Genomic DNA, 16,923 nt, shown 5'->3' on the forward strand with positions numbered 1-16,923 from the left:
CAATCCCGATCACTTGAAACTCAGATAAGCAGGCGTAAAGAGGGAAAAGGGATCGCACAGTATCCTGTCAGCGGGTGCTCAGAGGGAATAACAAGAGACCTTTATATCACACACACCCTCGTATGTGCTCTTGCGCATCGCAGATCTTAAAAAGTGCTCGTGTTGAACTACAGTCAAAGTTAACATGTATATGCACGTTTTGATACGCGCAAGCTTTGGATTTGTAGGTCTCTGCCTGGTCGCCTTTGTCCAGCAGTCAGCTTCAGGAAGTAAAACCACTCAAGGTAAGTTTTCACGTCAAAAATATCTTTATCTAGCTGCTGATGGCTGGGAGTGTGCTGTTTTTTTTACTAGACTGCTGCGTGCCTAATTAGTAGATTTATTGGATGCATTTGGAAAGCTGGTTATGATGTCACTTCACTGCTCTCCACAAAATGTAAATCAAGTGTCTAAATAAATTGGACTTCAATTCATGTGATTTTTTTAAAAAGCAGAAGTTAAAGTTGAAGTTAAAAACAGCATTTAAAAAAAAATGTAGTGGCACATATATAAAGATTTGATTCAAGCAGTCGCCTTCTGTTGATTCACTAAGTCTGCAGTCACCTAATTCCCTTTTTGTTGTGTCAGAATGCTTATTTGCTTGTATTTATGCTGAGGCAGAAAAGAAAGGAGACATTCTGGGCTTAAATTAACTTTTACTGAGTCTTTCATAATCATCATAACTGTGCTTTGGCAACATGTGAAATCTCATGCCAATAAAGCCAATTGAATTGAATTGATTTGAGTTTGCTGGTGTCTGAAAAAAATACACTTGTCTTTGATCTTCAGCAGTGTGAATAGTTATGTTTCATAGCTAATCCTGTAGGTAATTGTAGTGAGACTACCAGGAGGTATTTGTCACAGTCCAGACAAGTATTTGACACCAGCCTGTAACACACACACGCAGGAGTCTCTGTCTGTCAGACACTGCAGCTACAGTACCGTCCTGCCCAACTGGCTGCCCTCTTGCTCTCTTGTCTTGTGAGAAATTATTCAGACCAGACAAGGGCAGCCTGAATCAAAACTCTGGCACCTTACAGGAACGAGAAAAGACTCAGCGTTACGCACTCAGTTTCTGATTCACTCAGCCTCCTCCTCCAGGTTTTCATCACTTAATTTTCCCACAATACAAATGCCAAGCCGGGGCTGCCAGAAGTATTTGCATGCAAAGGCACATCATGGTTTCTGTGTGAGTGTTGATTGTGGTTGGTGATGTTTCGCACACACAAAAAGACATCTCTCGGGCGGTCGACAAGGCAAAAAGAGAAAGGGGGTGGGTGACTATTTTGCATCCTGGGTGGTCTGCCCCCACTTGTGGGAAAACTCAATATTTACATTTTGCAATTAGAACTACTTTTTTCTCACTTTATTTTCCACAACATCGATTACACACTTCCTTGTAGTGTGGAATGCTGCTGTATGAGTGGCGGGCTGTAATGGCATGCACCTGTTTGTTGGTCACTGAGTGAAACGCTGTGGACGACCACTAGATAGGCTTCTCCAGTTCCTGTTTATCAGTGCAAGGCTGGCAGCAGCTCTACAGTGACACATTGGCTGTGCTTGGCTCTGGAGTTACTTGTGAGCATATTTTGTGCCTAGCTGAAAATAAATATTGTGTTTGATGTTGGTGGCAACTCAGTGGCACTGACAAGTCTGCAAGCTGGGAACAATTTTGAATGAAAGAGAAAAAGAGGGATGAACAATGACTATAAAAATGCACAATTTGTCAGCTCAATATTTATTCAATGCAGATGTTGCCGACAAGAGTCTTTGTCTTTCATCAATGTCAGCCTAATCATGGCACTGTGTTTCAGGCATCAGTCATTACTCTCGGAAAGAAAAAAAGAAAAAAGAAAAAGAAGAGCGAAACAGCAGTGGAATGAGGGAGGGAAGATTTGAGGATGTGGTGGAGAGAATGACAAAGAAGGGAAAAATGAGACTGGGGAAACAGGAGAGATTAAGGGTGCAGAGACAGACAGTGGGAGAGGAGGTTTCTTAGTGAGTGAGCAGCGACAAGCGAGGAAAAGAGAAGGGGAAGGAAAGAGGGGAGCCATAGACGTCATGGCAAATCACTTTCCCTCGAACAGAGTCAGGAGCTCTTCGCTAATGCAGCGGCACCAAGGCAACGGTTGGTGTGGGGCTGACATGCTGCTGTGGCTGGCTGTGTTGGTGTAACCTCTGCTCTGGGGCCTGGGGGTCTAAAGACGCAGGGCTGCCTGAGCGGGCAGGAAGGCCAGATCCAGGCCCGGACACACTGTGGGAACTGAGCAGCCTTGGCAATATGAGGCCCAAGTGACGGGGAGGCTTACCTAGAGATGCTGCCCGAGTCTCCACTATGAGTTGAGATGGAGGGAAGAAACACCCCCCCCCCACACACACACACACCCACCCGCCCACCCACCCCCGACACTCACTCACCCCTTTCCTTTTTCACCCAACTCCTGCTTTGTTTGCTTTGTCCTCGCTTCCTTTCCTTTGCACTTAATAAAGTAGCAGTAGCTTTTTCTCTGTCAGCTATAAGCAATAACTGCAATACACCCACTGTGTCAGAAACCTCACTGTCAGCCAATGTGCTATTTATAATTTTTTGCAAAAAAAAAAAAAAAGAAGAAAAAAAGATGTGCACAGTTCCCTCTGTCCCCTTAGACATTTACTCCTTTAGTCCTGTCCAGCCCCCTATTGTTGCTTGATAGAAGGCTGGATGTACTGCAGGTCTGTTTAAGCATGCGAGTGTCAGCATATGTGTGTGTGTGTGTGTGTGTGTGTGTGTGTGTGTGTGCATATGTGTAATTGGGACAGTCACAGCGAGAGAAAGTGCATGGGCTGTGTCTGTGGTAATTTGGACAGTTCTTTGAAACTGTATGTGAAGCCACATAAAAGAACCATTTTGAATGGGGCTTTTATGTCTGCCTATCCCTTTGGCCTTGAACTTCTCTGAGCATTTGCTGTTTAGCAGAAAGAAAGGGGGGGTGGGGGGGCTGGGGGGGAGGCGCAACGTTTTCTGTGAACATGGCCAGTCGTTTCACTTTAACATTTTGACACCACTTTGGCGTTCCTCTTTCATCACCTTAGCCTTTCTCGTTTCTCAGGCTGTGTGGTTTTTGCAGTGCCCCTGAGTCCTGACAAGCTCCTGCAGTGGTATTTGTTGAGCTGTTATCCCCTCAGAGACTGGATTTGCCTTAAAACAGGCAGACGCAAAAGTTCCCGTTTGTGCCTGCCAAGGTACGGGAGCACAATTTTTGGCAAAGTAATTTTTAACAGCCTGCAAATGGAAGATGGATTCAGGTCAACCAGGGAAAAAAAGACTTCTTCTGCTCTCATTGGGATACTCCTTGGCACTGTGGAGTTAAGGAGATTGTGTGTCTGTGTGACGTTTGTATCAGTCAGGTGACATGTCATCTATTTATTTCTCTGTCTCGTACCTCTCACTATAATCTCCCTAATTAAAGCAGATGAGCTCCTAACCTGTAAATGTCTTTTTTTTTCCCCCAACAAAAAGTACTCTCTTGTGATGTTTGGAGCCAAGCTTGTCTCAGTCTGTCTCTTCTTTCTCTGCAGCAGGCATGCAGTGACAGATAGTTGTGTTCTCGTTATGATCAGAGTGTCTGAGGCAGGTTGAGCCTCGGGGTAGCCCTCGGTCACTCACCGATGAGTGGGTGGAAGGGATCAATCCAGCTTCACTTCACCACTCAGCAGACACACTCAGATAGCATCTGCCTGACAAGTGGTGCTCCAATACCACTGTACATGTTGTTACAGAGCAGCAGAGAGAGCAGAGAGATTATTATCTTGGCATTACTTGAGTGGTGAAAACACTTGATAACAATTCTGTCCAAGAGCAATGCGGTATGAATCACGAAAATGACTTTGATCTGCGGGAGTGTGTTGTGAGGACAAGTGAATGTGTACGACTGTGATGAGTGATTTCAGACTGGATATTAATGATTGCACTTAACATGCAGAAGTGCTTTCACTTCCCAAAATGAGGCTCCCTCATACAGTAGATGGAGGATCTTTTGAAAAACAGGGACCGGTTCAGGTTTACTGTACTGAGTTTTTCTAATTCTACCACTTCTGTGTGCAGCTTGATACAAACATTTTAGTTCAGGTTTAAGGGAGGCGAGCTGCAGCCACAGACAGAGTGAGTGCCATGTTTACAGGCACATGTTAAGTCGAAGCTATCTGGCACAAGATGTGACCCAAGGCGATTCAGTGGGCCTTCGTTCTGGACAGTTGCTCACTTTCATCCTGGCCGCTGGAATGTAAAACCAAGACATTTTCCTCTCTGCAACAGAGTGTCAAAGATTCTGGCCTAAAGCAATGTGACTTCCCTCCTCAAGGCCTCCAAAACGTACATTTTGATTTGTGCACTTTCCAAAAGGTTAACATTTAATCAATCTATTTCTCCTGGTCATTTAAAAATAATAATAATGAGCTGGAATGTCTTCTTATATTCTCAAGTTAGGAAAAACAAGAACTGGGTTATCCTTCCACCCTTACTTTGCAAAACTCAAAGATAACATTTTTGCAACATTGCAGCGTTTCTGTATCTACATTAAGTGAAATGTATCCAGCATTGATTTAAAGTCTCCTGGAAATCATGTGTGTGTGTGTGTGTGTGTGTGTGTGTGTGTGTGTGTGTGTGTGTGTGTGTGTGTGTCTTTGTGGTTAGGGTGATTGTCATTTCTGCTTTTCCTTCAGTTTGCTACTGTCTCCTCTCATCACCTACATGCATACAATATTCTCTGTGATACACAACCATTGCTCTGTTCTCCACATTTTGTATGCAGTATGAATGTTAGGTGACAGCCAAACGAAACCATAACCTGTGGACACTGCAGATTTCCCATGGTTCCCCCAGGGGAACCCATCGGCTTCTGGTGATCCCTCCGTCATGGTACCTTTTCTCCCTACCTAGAGCAGAAAATCACTTTATCAGCAACCAGCGAGGCCCTTGTGACCACTATTTGTCACCTCATTTAGAATGGTTGCAGGGCTGACAAAGCTGTAGATGTGTGTGTGTAAGAGAGGAAGGCAAATACATGTAATTTAAATCACCCAAACTTTCCTGAGAACACTAGGACAACTGCTTTGTATGGAACACCAGTGACCAGTGGTAAAATTCCCTGCAGTCAGGCGTAAGGATTGCAGAAACTATCTATGCTAGTTTGTTTATTTATCAAGCTTTAATCTGAACAATATGTTCCAAATGAGGCCTGTGATGCTTTTCTGTGGTTAAAATTAGAAAATTTCTCTATCCTGCTCCCATCTTTCCTCCCTTTCCTTTTCACCCTGTCAGTGGCCTTTGTTCTCCGTACAGATGCGCCGCTGTGCTGACAACATCCCTGTTGATTTCGGGGGAGGATCGAGCCAGTGTTGATGACACTCTGACCCCCCCCCCCCCCCCTCTCCAGTCTTAAACTCACCTCTAGAGCCCCCCTCCAAAAGTGCTGATGGCTCGCTGAGGAACCTCAGTGCCGTCCCTCAGCCAGCTGCAGCAGCTCTTAGATCATTAATCCTCTAACCCCCCCCCACAGAGCCCACATTTGTTTTTCTGTTCCATTACTCACTGATTGGGGATACTGTGATTCAGGAGAGGATATCAGTGAGCCTGTCATTTTAGTCTCTGTACTTTCTTAGACCGGCGCTACACCATCTTTCCTCCTCCTTAGGCCTCTACCCGCTCCCTCCTCTGACCTCTCGGCTGAATAATGGGGCTGCGTCTCTCTTTGAGAGTTTGGGGGGGTCAGGGAGGGACGTCATTAGGCTGGTCTGCGGTGGTCAGCGTTGTTGGAGGGGGGTTGGGGGTCAGAGAGAGCCTTGTTTACAGACTGTGTATGTTTACATTCCTGATGGTGAGCGCCAGCTTTAGAGACTGCTGGAAGTGAAAGGAAATGCTCTTATTCTGCTTAGTAATGGAAAAATCCAACCCAATACATCAAGGAATCCAGATGAAAAAAAAAAGTTATTTATTTGGTGGGTTCTGGCCAATGCATTCTGGGTAGAAAGAGGGATGACTTAACTGATGAATTTGAGACTTCCTCAATGGACAGAGGCATGGGAAAAACCATATGACCCTCTGTAGTATTTAATCACCCCTGGTGAACTCGGGATATAAATTAATTGCAGACTGTAATAGCTTATACTATTGATTAATGGGAAATACTGGTTGTTCGTAGCTCTTTTATTTTAAATTACTGCACTATCAATCATAGACCTGTCTAGTCCTTTTTAGTAGGGTAGTGGTGGCCGTAAGGTTAGAAGTGGGCTTGTGATTGGAATCGTGACAGGATAAATCTGAAAAAGCAGCGCTTGCCCATTAACACCACTGAGGTGCCATTGAGCAAGCACTTTAACCTCAACCTCAACAAACCTTCCAGCTGTCAATGTTATCAGGGTGTTTCTGAATAAATAAAGGTTAAAAAAAGCGGAATTTCCTGGATTGATCACATTTGTGTCACTCTCAAGCTTATATTAGATCCATATAGTGAAATCATTGGCAGTCCTTTATGAACTATTGCAAGACATCAAAGTTAATGGAAAATGTCTCTCTCCCTTCCTCTCTACATATACATACATATATATATATATATATATATATATGTTTAACAAGTGTTTCAAATTGCGTATGTAGTTGGAAAAACTCAATTTCAAACAAGCACATCATTGGAATGAACAGACAATTACAGGCTTTGCATCAACCAGTAGTCTAGATAAGTGGGTGTCTGATGGTGGAAATGTGAGGAATGGAAAAGTAAGAACATTTGCATGAGTCTTTTAACATTTCTTCTGTTAATATACAAATGTCAACACAATTATATTTCTATAATTATATCAGACTATTCAGAGTTGCCAGACTTGACATGGTGCTGCACCAATTAATTGCAGGGTTCACTTTGAATTTAGCCTATAATTCCAGCGATGATACAGAAACCAAGTCTTTAGGGAAAATATGTAGTATGCAGACGGACAATTTGAGGAGTGCATATGGAAGAAATGACAAGCAATGCTGTCGTCTGTCAGTCAACCATGTTTTACGGTCTACTGCAATTGCACATTTATTGTAGTTTTTGTTATTAATAATAAAAAACATTATTGAAGTGAGTGACCATAAATAGGTTAATAGAGAAAATGCTCAGTAGTTAATTCAATAATTAAAATATTCATTAGTTGCAGCTCTAAGTCTAATATTTAGCAAGATTATAACTGATTCTTGTCATCCAGACTCACATTGTAAGCTATAAAAATATGTGAAAATGTTTTAGGCTATAACACAGGTCACCTTACCAGTCGTTTTGTTTCTGATTTATTTGATTTTGTGTGTTTTCTGAACAAAATCTTGGCCCAAATTTGCCATAAAATATGTTCTTCATGCCTCTCCATGTAAAGCTTAAACAGATCAGAGTCTGTATTTTCTGCTCTGATGTCCCTTTATGCAGTCTGCCAGAAGCACTGCTTGACCAGCCATTAAACACTTGATATGTGTATGTAAGTGAAATGTTTGCGTTAAGTGATTGTGCTGTCTTACAGCATTTAAATGAGCCACATATCCAGTCAGTTCCAGCCCACTGAACTTCACATTTCTGAGCTTCGGTAGTTAATGCCTTCTTCACAACTTACACAGAGAACCATTCACTTTATACCTCAGTTTGACAGGAAACAACTAAAAATATCACACTTGTGCTGTAATTGCTACGTTGCCATCTTTATAGTTGGTACTGTATCTGGCTAAAGCAACCACCAATGAATGTAATTGCTGTGTGCTGAGGGGAGAGTGTCATGTCAGTTAGCTCTGGTTGTATAAATATAAAGTATACAGCTGGACTAAGTGCCACCCTTCCCACATATAAAATATGCTGCATGAGGCCAAAAAGTCATTAAGGAGGACACATGCCAAGAAGAGGGAAAAATCCACTGAATGGTACAAATTAATTTCTTGTCAATTTGTCTCCTAATGGCAAACTATTACAAGTTATGCTCAATTATTCAGTGTGGTATGTATTAGACCTCCAACACTTAGTGTGTCATGTCACTCTTTGCGCTCTCTTAGTATTACTCTATGATTCACTTAATTACTGTAATAAGTGTTTTCCTTCTGGAGGTGGTCCGGAGGTCTGTGAGTCATAGTCTATTAAGGCCACACATGCTAAAGGGAAGGCACAGCACCAGATGCTCGCTCTATGATCAGAATCACACAGAATGGACACTTTTTATTTACAGAGCTTGAGTCCGCGCTACCTTGAGAAATGTTTTATAAATGACACGGGGTGAGTCAACTTGCTCTAAAGGCTCATCACTGTCTGTTTTGGTTGGAAAGCACAAGATATAAAATGCTCATGAATGTGTCAACGGATTGAAATAGTAGATACAAAGAACTTGTATGTGTTGGCTGGTGTCGGTTGAAGTGTTGTATTAAAGACACACCAAATACACATCTATTATATATCAGCATTTTGCGTAATACAGAAGCAGACAGTTGTAGACTAAACAGTTGAGGGAGTACATTACTTTGGACCAAATAAGCTCAGCAAGACTAAGTCACTGTTTCCCTCTTAATTTTCCACTTTTGTGCCTCTGGAAAGTGACAGAGCTAATAATGAATAGTGGATCTTTTTATTATAGGGAAAAATCTCTAAATAAAGACAGCATTAAGTGTCTTTATGAATGAGGACACGAATTATACCATTGAGGCCCCCTTTTTTAAAATGGAAATTCATTTGCACAGAATGAGCACACTAAAGTATACAATTTTGAAACAGAGAGACACAACACATTTTAATTAGTAATTATTTCATGATTATAATTAGATAAACCAGTTTGAAGTTCTGTGCACTCTTGGCTATAAAAAGCATAGATTTGGACTCAGTTAATGTATTTTGGCAAACATGATATTGCTGTCCTAAAACTGAGCTTGCATGTTCTTGTTCATTTTCCTGTCATCCTCAGATTAATCTGAGGCTTCATGGTTGGTGGGCATCTGCAGGGAGGGGCCTAGGGTTTTGAAGTTGGGATCACAGTTTTTGAAAGCACAGGATCAGTCAGTGGTCATGATTCCTAAACATTTAGAGTGTGTGAAGGATGAGTGTAAATATCCCGAATGGAAGCAGTTGATATTTTTATTCACAACTTTTTAGAAGGCTTGCTGGACAGCCAACAGTGTGTCCCTTCATTAGCTGAAGGGGATCTGGGCAGGAGGGTGGGGAGGGGGAGAGAGATGCTAAATTTTGTGTTAATGTTGACGTCTGCATTTCATCAAAACCATTTTTTTTTTTTTTGGGAGGGGAGGTTAGCTACTCTGCTGGGCCTGCACAACTTGAAAATCCATGACATTTTCACAGTGTGCTGTGATAATGTTGCAACAAGTGGCCATAGTTCCTGTCCTTTCCGCAACCTCACCCTCATTTCCTCTTGCTCAGCCAGATTAAAGGCAAGAAACAGATTACATTTTTTTCATCGGTTTCATTTAATTGTGGTTCAAACACATGATTTGGTTGTATGTGGCTTCAATCAGGGTATAACATATACTGGTTTGATCTGTTCAGAAAATGTGTTTTTGTAGTACACAGGAAAGTTAGGCATTATATAATCTTTCAGTTTTTGTTTTCCTCTAGCTTTCATTGCTGTAGTTGCACCAATCATTAAATCAACACAGCGAAAATGAGCCACCACTCTAAGAGGTTGTTTATGAGTTTACATCATACAGTATCATCATATGGGTCGTTTACAACAAATGCTCACAGCGAAGTTAAGATAAGTGTTCATACAGTACAGCCATTTAGACTCTGCTGCTCTGTACATAAAGTAATTATCCTGACCTTAACCCCATCCTGCTCAACCGCAACCCTAAGTATAGTGTAAGTGTGGTGCTGAGATGGATAATTACAATACTTGTTCCTTTGTAATTATACACAGAATGACAAACACTGTGATCCCAAGAACACCTTTTTATGGAATTGAACCCAGCACCCTTCCTCCTCCTCTGCAGCAAGAAACTTATGAAAATGAAGGATTTATCTGAAAATGCCTTTGTCAAGAAAGAAAATGTTGTCTCTAATGCGTGACCGAAAATGTTGCATCAAATCATTCTGTCAGGAGGACGCAGCTGAATAGTTGACTGCCCTCACTGACTGAAAGCATCAGTTGGTCCATATTTCTGAGTATTATTTTGGAGTTGGCTGCAGGCAGCGCGAGTAAAGCTACACCTATGGGTGTCCCAGCTCCACTCAGTCTATTTCTGTATTTGAAGGAAGTTTGGGGCAAAGCAAACAGCGAGGGTCTCAACACTCAAAGTAAACATCACCCTATGTTTGAACTACACACCTTCGGCCCTACAATTCTCCCACACACTCGCACTCTCCCTTCTGAGTCTTATTCCTGCTAACACCCCCTCAAGCCGGCCCAGCTAAATACACTGCTTATCCCAAGGCCTTCTCATAAATCAGGGAGGAAAAGCACCTCTGACAAGGTCTCACCTCCACAGCCAGCAGCCCTTAGCCGCCAGCCCTTGGCAACTTACATGTGGGGACTACTTTGAAATAAAATCAAAGTCCAAATGGACTAATGGCTTTTCAGAGTAACTTTCCTAATAACTACTCGTGAAGACGTTAGGATGTTTTATCCGGCAAATTTAATAAAATGATATTAAATCCTACATATAAGCCCACCTAGCCTTGCATCCCTTCTCCCTTTTACCTAAAATCCGCTTTGCAGAGTCAAGAGCTTGCAACGATGAATTTAGGGATTTAGAAGTTTGACACATGGCAAAGTTTCAAGTTTTATTGAGCATACAAGAGAGCGTAAAGTGAATTGGTTTCAGAGTAGAGAAAACATCCTTCATTGTATGACTTGGTTTCATCCAACAAAATCACTGAATTCAATATTCCGAGAATGTCAGTGGGTTTAAACACAGACTCAAGCTATTTGTGGCTTTAATATGCTAAAGTACATGAACCAGTGGAGAGCTGCTACAGCAATATCCAGAATGACACATTCCCTGAAGGAAACTTTTTAAACATCTGGGCATTGCCCAACATCTCTTTCTTCTTTGGTTTTTGACTTTGTTTATTCATCCTTGTCTCGAAGCGCCAGCTTCATCCGCTGCCTTAACTTGTTCCGAACAACTGCGATTCCGCAACACAAAAGAATGAAAGAAACTTTCAATGAAAAACACAATCTTTTCATCTTAGGCATGAGTCAATTACCAGAGCAGCATTACTGAACATGCTGTATTTAACTTTTTTTTCTCTGAAGACTGAACTGAAGGATATATTCATTCTGACATGTTTATTTCCATGGCAAAAGCGTTTAGGGTTTCCAAAAACACCAGCACATTTAGCTTTTGTTGTCCATTTGTCCGCTGGAACGCTCCCAGTAACTCATTATGGGTGGATTTTTAAACAATACTTTGGAAGAATACTATTGTAGTTTGTGGGCCAAGATTACATAATTTGTATATATTTCAATTTTTGCAGCTCACACCAAAGGCAACAGCGACGTGGGAGTTATTTGTTCGTTTGACATTAGAGTTCGATCATCCCCTCGTACTTGTCTCTTTGTGTCACAGTTAATGTCCAAATTTTTGTTAATAGGTTTTTGGACAGTTGGCAAAGGAAGTAAGAAGATGAAACATGTAATATTTGTGCAAGTATATAGCTGTAGAGCAGATTTCGCAACTTTAATTGAAATGGTTTGAGGGAGAATTTTTGAGGAGGGGGCAGGTTTTGCATTTAGGTACATAATTTCACCAGTTTAGGTGGTTGTACCAAACTTGGAGGCTATTTTCATTTTATAAAAAGCCTAAATATAGCAGCAAGTTGTTTTATCGTCATTTAAAATGTCACTTAAGTTGCATGACATGTAATGTTTTAATTTCTTCATTGTGAAATAATGATACCACTATACAGGCTAACCTTTCATCTAATGTGTTATACAGTCAATTGGTAGGTGCCATTTCTGACTTCAGGCATGTTTGAATCGTGACCCTGCATTTGTGTGTGTGTATGTGTGTGAGAAGGGAAAGAGAGAGCGAGAGAGAGAGTTGGCAATGTTACAGGCTACAAAGCTAAAGTGAATTGATGCTTCAGATGAGAACATTAATAACAAGAACAAAAGACGGGTGCTTTGAGTTTCTGTCATAATGTATATTAATTATCACAGAGACTTGGCACAGAGAAACCTGACTATAAGACAGATATTTTGTTGTGATTAATATCTCCTCTATTGAAAAACACTTCCTCACACAGCTTTCCTTGCTCTTGCCCTGGAAGACAGTCGGTGAGGAGAAAGGACCCAGGCTGCTCCTCGTGAGAATTCACATTGTTCTCACATAATATAAATCAATACAGGGCTAGGGGAGCTACTGCATCCCTAAATAGCATCATGGAAACTTAGCAAGAGAGGAGCCACAACTTACCTCAGGTTCTTACTGAATGCCATGCTGCCCAGAAACTAAAATACTATTTGACACATACGGCTAATAGTGCTGTTTGGAAACACTTAAGCTGGTGAAAGTCCAGTGTTGATGTTCAACTTCTGTATCAGGTGACAAACAGCATTCAATGTATGCATCTCCTCTGACTACGTATTCAGTCCCCAGAGGATGAAGCCTTCTGACTTTTCCACCACCATGAGGTTGACTTTTGGGTTTTGAGTGAAATGTCTCAAAAAGTATTGAAAAGATTGCCATGACATTCCTGTTTCACTGTTCCACTGAATGAATATCAGTAACTTTGGTGATATCTTTACTTTTCCACTAGTACCATCATCAAATTAATTTAATACTTGCAAAACATTGCCATCAGCCTCAGTTGTGCTACTTTGTGTTCAGTGCTAATTTACAAATGTTATTATGCTATGCTGCTAAACTAACATGGTGAACATGAGTATTAAACATCAGGAATTGAGAGCATGCAAGCATTAGCTCAAAGGACCTCTTTACCTAAGTGCATCCTCACAGAGCCACTAGCATATGGCTATGCTTTTTAAACCTAACCTTAACTCAGACACTTCACACTATCATCAAGTAGAAATCTTTTAAGTGGATTTTTCAATTGATATCAGAGTGTAAGATGGGTATGAATACTGGACTCTCCAGCTAGCATCTGACCTTGTAGCTGTGTTTTCTCACTGGCGTAACACCAGCATTAATAAACTGCTATTGTGTTGTTTCCACTAAATTCACCAAAAGACATTCAAACCCCTTGGAACAGGTAGATTTTGTGATACAGATTTTCCACACAGTTTTGTGCATGCTGCATTGTCACTGTCCTCAATTCCACAGCAGACTCCGCGTCCTCCCAGAATAGGCAGATATAGTCAATATATTAAGCTCAGGGGTTTAGGTTGCAGGTCATTTCCCAGTGGGATCAGCCAGCTCCTGCAGAGGGCTTGTGATAAGAGTGGATATTGGAAGCTATGTAAACCTTGTTAAGCTGCCCTTCCCCTGTGTGTAGGGAGGTAATCCTAAACACCTGGGCTAGTTAACTGGTGGGATTAGGGGCTCCATGAAGGCAAACCTGATCATGCTTCTGGTTAAATCCATTTCCATTCTTATCTTTTCTCTCACTTATAATTCAAACTGCAGCAGTTACACAACCGTTACTTTTATGCTGAACTATTCTGTCAACGCACATACCAGTTATTAGGACTCTGAGTACTAATCAACCATAAATATGATTAATTAATCTTTAGCTTGGACATCCTGCTTTGACTGAAGTTCGTACTGTAAATTTCTTTTTGAAAACTAGATCAAAAGCATTGTTGTTTGTCATTCCAATGAAGACTGCTTATTCAAAAGGCTTTTTTATATTGGATTGATTTTTAGTTACACCAGCTGCATGGATCTAGGAATGGCGATATCAGTCTGTCAGTCGCTCTAGTAAATTGGTCCAGATTGAAGTACTTTGAGAACGACTTGATGAATTAGCGTACCGTTAAATTTAGAATAGACATTTCTGGTGCAAAGCAGATCAATCAAGTAGGTCTATGTGTGGACCTGCACAACACACCCACTTTATCCATGGTTAGGTTGATGCACGAGAAAGGGGGATGGTTGGGGTTAAGGATAGGGATCTTGTGCTGTAACGGTGACAACATGGGGGGGACTGCAGATAGACCTCTCTGGGACTTTTCCTATAGTGCCATCATCACTTCAAAATTTCTGTTTGTCCAGTGCTTTTTAAATGCCATTATTGACATTCCCATCCCCCTGAGCATGTGTTAAGTCATACTAATCTTTATCAAATGTTGGCTGCTAACATGCTAAACCAAGGTGGTGAACATGGTAAACATAACACCTTTTTATAGATGAATGTGTTAACAATGTCTTAGCATGCTGACATTATGCAGCATTTAGCTTAAATCTTTTTATTGCTTGAAAAATGATGGTGGGTGAAATGAGGGGGTCTTCGTGGATCCTAGCCATGGAGGTTGGTCATGTTTGCTGCCTTAAATTTTGGGCCATCGGGGTGTCCCAAGATGTAATTGTGAAAAATCCTCCTTTGTTTTTCAGGCTTTCTTTCTTGACCCTTTTTTTTGAGAGATACGTGTCCATTTGTTCAGGTCACTGCACAACAATCAATAAGTGGGTGTTTATTTTTGATTACAAACAAGGAGCCCGTGTTCATCATTTTGGAACAAAGGTTCTCCAAAGCCACCAACTTAACCCAGTTTAACCACATAATTATAGAAATGCGATTTACTTTTCACTGTTCTTTTTGTGCGTCTTTCTATTTGATGTTTTACTTGGAGCGAGTCAAAATCAATTACATGAAGTTTGACATTCACAAAAGTGTGTTATTTGTGGTATAAATGTGAAACCATCATCAAGAGTGTTTTAGTTTCATCAACTAACCGCCCTCCTTCCTCCCTCCCTTTTCCTCTCTAGATGTGGACGAGTGTGCAGAGGCTCTTGACAACTGCAGCATCGATGCCATCTGCCAGAACACCCTGAAGTCATACAAATGTATCTGCAAGTCAGGCTATAAAGGGGATGGCAAACAGTGTGAAGGTAAAAGTTTCACTAGATTAATGTCCTCATTTTCACCTGTGGTTTGAAGGCACAAACTTCTGCTCCTGTCTGTGGGAGCAGGAAGGCAGGTTTGTTACAGTAAATTGAAGGAAAGGCCACATCTCTCACGTTGATTTGTCTTATCTCTCTTAGCGTAAGCCCCGAGGCCAGTGACAGCCTTGATAAGAACTTCTGTCTCACTCAACATAACTCATTAGCTTTAAGACTCTCCTGAAGAGGGAGGAGAGACGAGAGAGAGAGAGAGAGCGGTGAACAGAGGAAGGGAAAAGCCAGGTGCAGAGTGCTCCTTTGTGACAAGATGAAATGAAGCAGTAAATTTCCTACACATGTTAGAGGAGAGAATTAAGATAGTGGCTGAAACGGCAGTCAGAAGCCCTGCCAAGCAGTCAGGGATATTTCCACAGCCAGAGGCCTTGTAGACTGTCAGACACAAGTCTGTTTTTCTTGCCTTTTTCAATGTGCCCAAAGCCTCTGGATCATTATATCCCACAATTTTTATTAGTGTTATTACAAAACCATACTTCACAATGTCATTTTTTTTCCTTACTATTATTATTCTTTCATTTACTTGACCGAGTGTTTTTCATGGCCTCCTGCCTGTAGGTCATAAAAGTTTGCTTTATTGAATCTATTGTAAAATATGTGCCAGGTTGGGTTTCCATTGAACTGAAGGCTAGCTGATGGTTCCTCAAGGCTGATATACTTGTAAAGAAAAATTCTAAAGCAACATTGATAAAATCAAAAAAGAAAGAAAGAAAGAAAAAATACATGGTTGAGTAACTGATGGTAATATCTGAGCAGTGTGTATGTGGATGGCAGTCATGCACAAACATTTGTGCTGCACCAGGCTAGCATCTATTTGTTATAATAAGCATGAAGACAATGTAAAAGGAAAGCCAAAATTCACATGCTGGTTGACTGAATCATTACTGCTTCAACAGTTCCAACAGATTTTGCAAAATACATTTCAATTTAATTCTGCCATGTGGCTTTTCATAGTGACTTTATGTTTTTAAAACATTTACGTTATCTTTTTGTGCCTAACAAATAGAGGTTGTTTTTTACCTTCTGCTTTGTTGTCTTCTTAAAAAAAAAAAGATTGATGTTCAACTCAAACGATTTAGATTAGGGGACAGTGAAAACAGCAGGGACAATGACAATGATGAATGAGGTTCATGCCCTTATTGTTCTATTGTTGGCAATCTCTGTTATATTGTATTTTATTATTTATTAGTATGTTGTCAATAAACCAAAAAAAAACCTCAACCATAAAGTATATATCTGCTTGTATAAAAAACAAATTCACATATTTTAGATATGAAGGGACAACACTTGAATTGACTCGGGAGGATGTGACAAGCATTGAATCAAAACTAATTCAAAGCTATTGGAGAAGAAACACTTTTGTGTTAACATGTTGTGGGCGTTTCACGTTTAGAGAGCAGCAGGGAAGTGATGGGTGACTGCGTGCTGTGATCGGGGAATGACAGAAATGTGTAGGAAGTGGAAAAGCATGGAGCAGGAGAGTGTCTCTTTGTTTCAGCCCCATCCCTTTGCTGTCAAATCAAATTAAGCCCAGAGTGAGGCATCCTCAAATAGGAGCTGAACGACCAGGATCATCGGCCCTAAATGGGCCAGTAAGTGCTGTGTGGATGCACAATGTTCTTGGTCCACCTTGTCTGGGTCTCCTCAGTACAGGGCCCCTAATCCATCATCGTAACTATAACAGACAACTCCACTCAGAGTGTCATACCAATCCGCAATCTCTTCTTATACTCCTCTCTCTGCAGTCTCATTTATGTCTTTGGTTTTAGCTACTAGCACTGATGAACTTTAGTTTTAGTTGATTTCTCACT

At 41.1% G+C, this 16,923-nt stretch overlaps 1 protein-coding gene across 1 annotated transcript in view; it reads left to right on the forward strand.

Annotated features, from left to right (window-relative positions):
• The first annotated feature begins 184 nt into the window (after positions 1–184).
• scube3 (signal peptide, CUB domain, EGF-like 3) overlaps positions 185–16,923 on the forward strand; it is a 69,489-nt gene continuing 52,750 nt past the window's right edge. The window contains exons 1-2 of the mRNA XM_053317167.1: positions 185–284; positions 14,924–15,046. Of these exons, the coding sequence (XP_053173142.1) occupies positions 185–284; positions 14,924–15,046 (223 nt within the window). The remainder of the gene's footprint in view (positions 285–14,923; positions 15,047–16,923) is intronic.

The sequence above is a fragment of the Scomber japonicus genome, chromosome 4, assembly GCF_027409825.1.
Source record: "Scomber japonicus isolate fScoJap1 chromosome 4, fScoJap1.pri, whole genome shotgun sequence".
In the NCBI taxonomy this organism is placed as follows: Eukaryota; Metazoa; Chordata; class Actinopteri; order Scombriformes; family Scombridae; genus Scomber; species Scomber japonicus.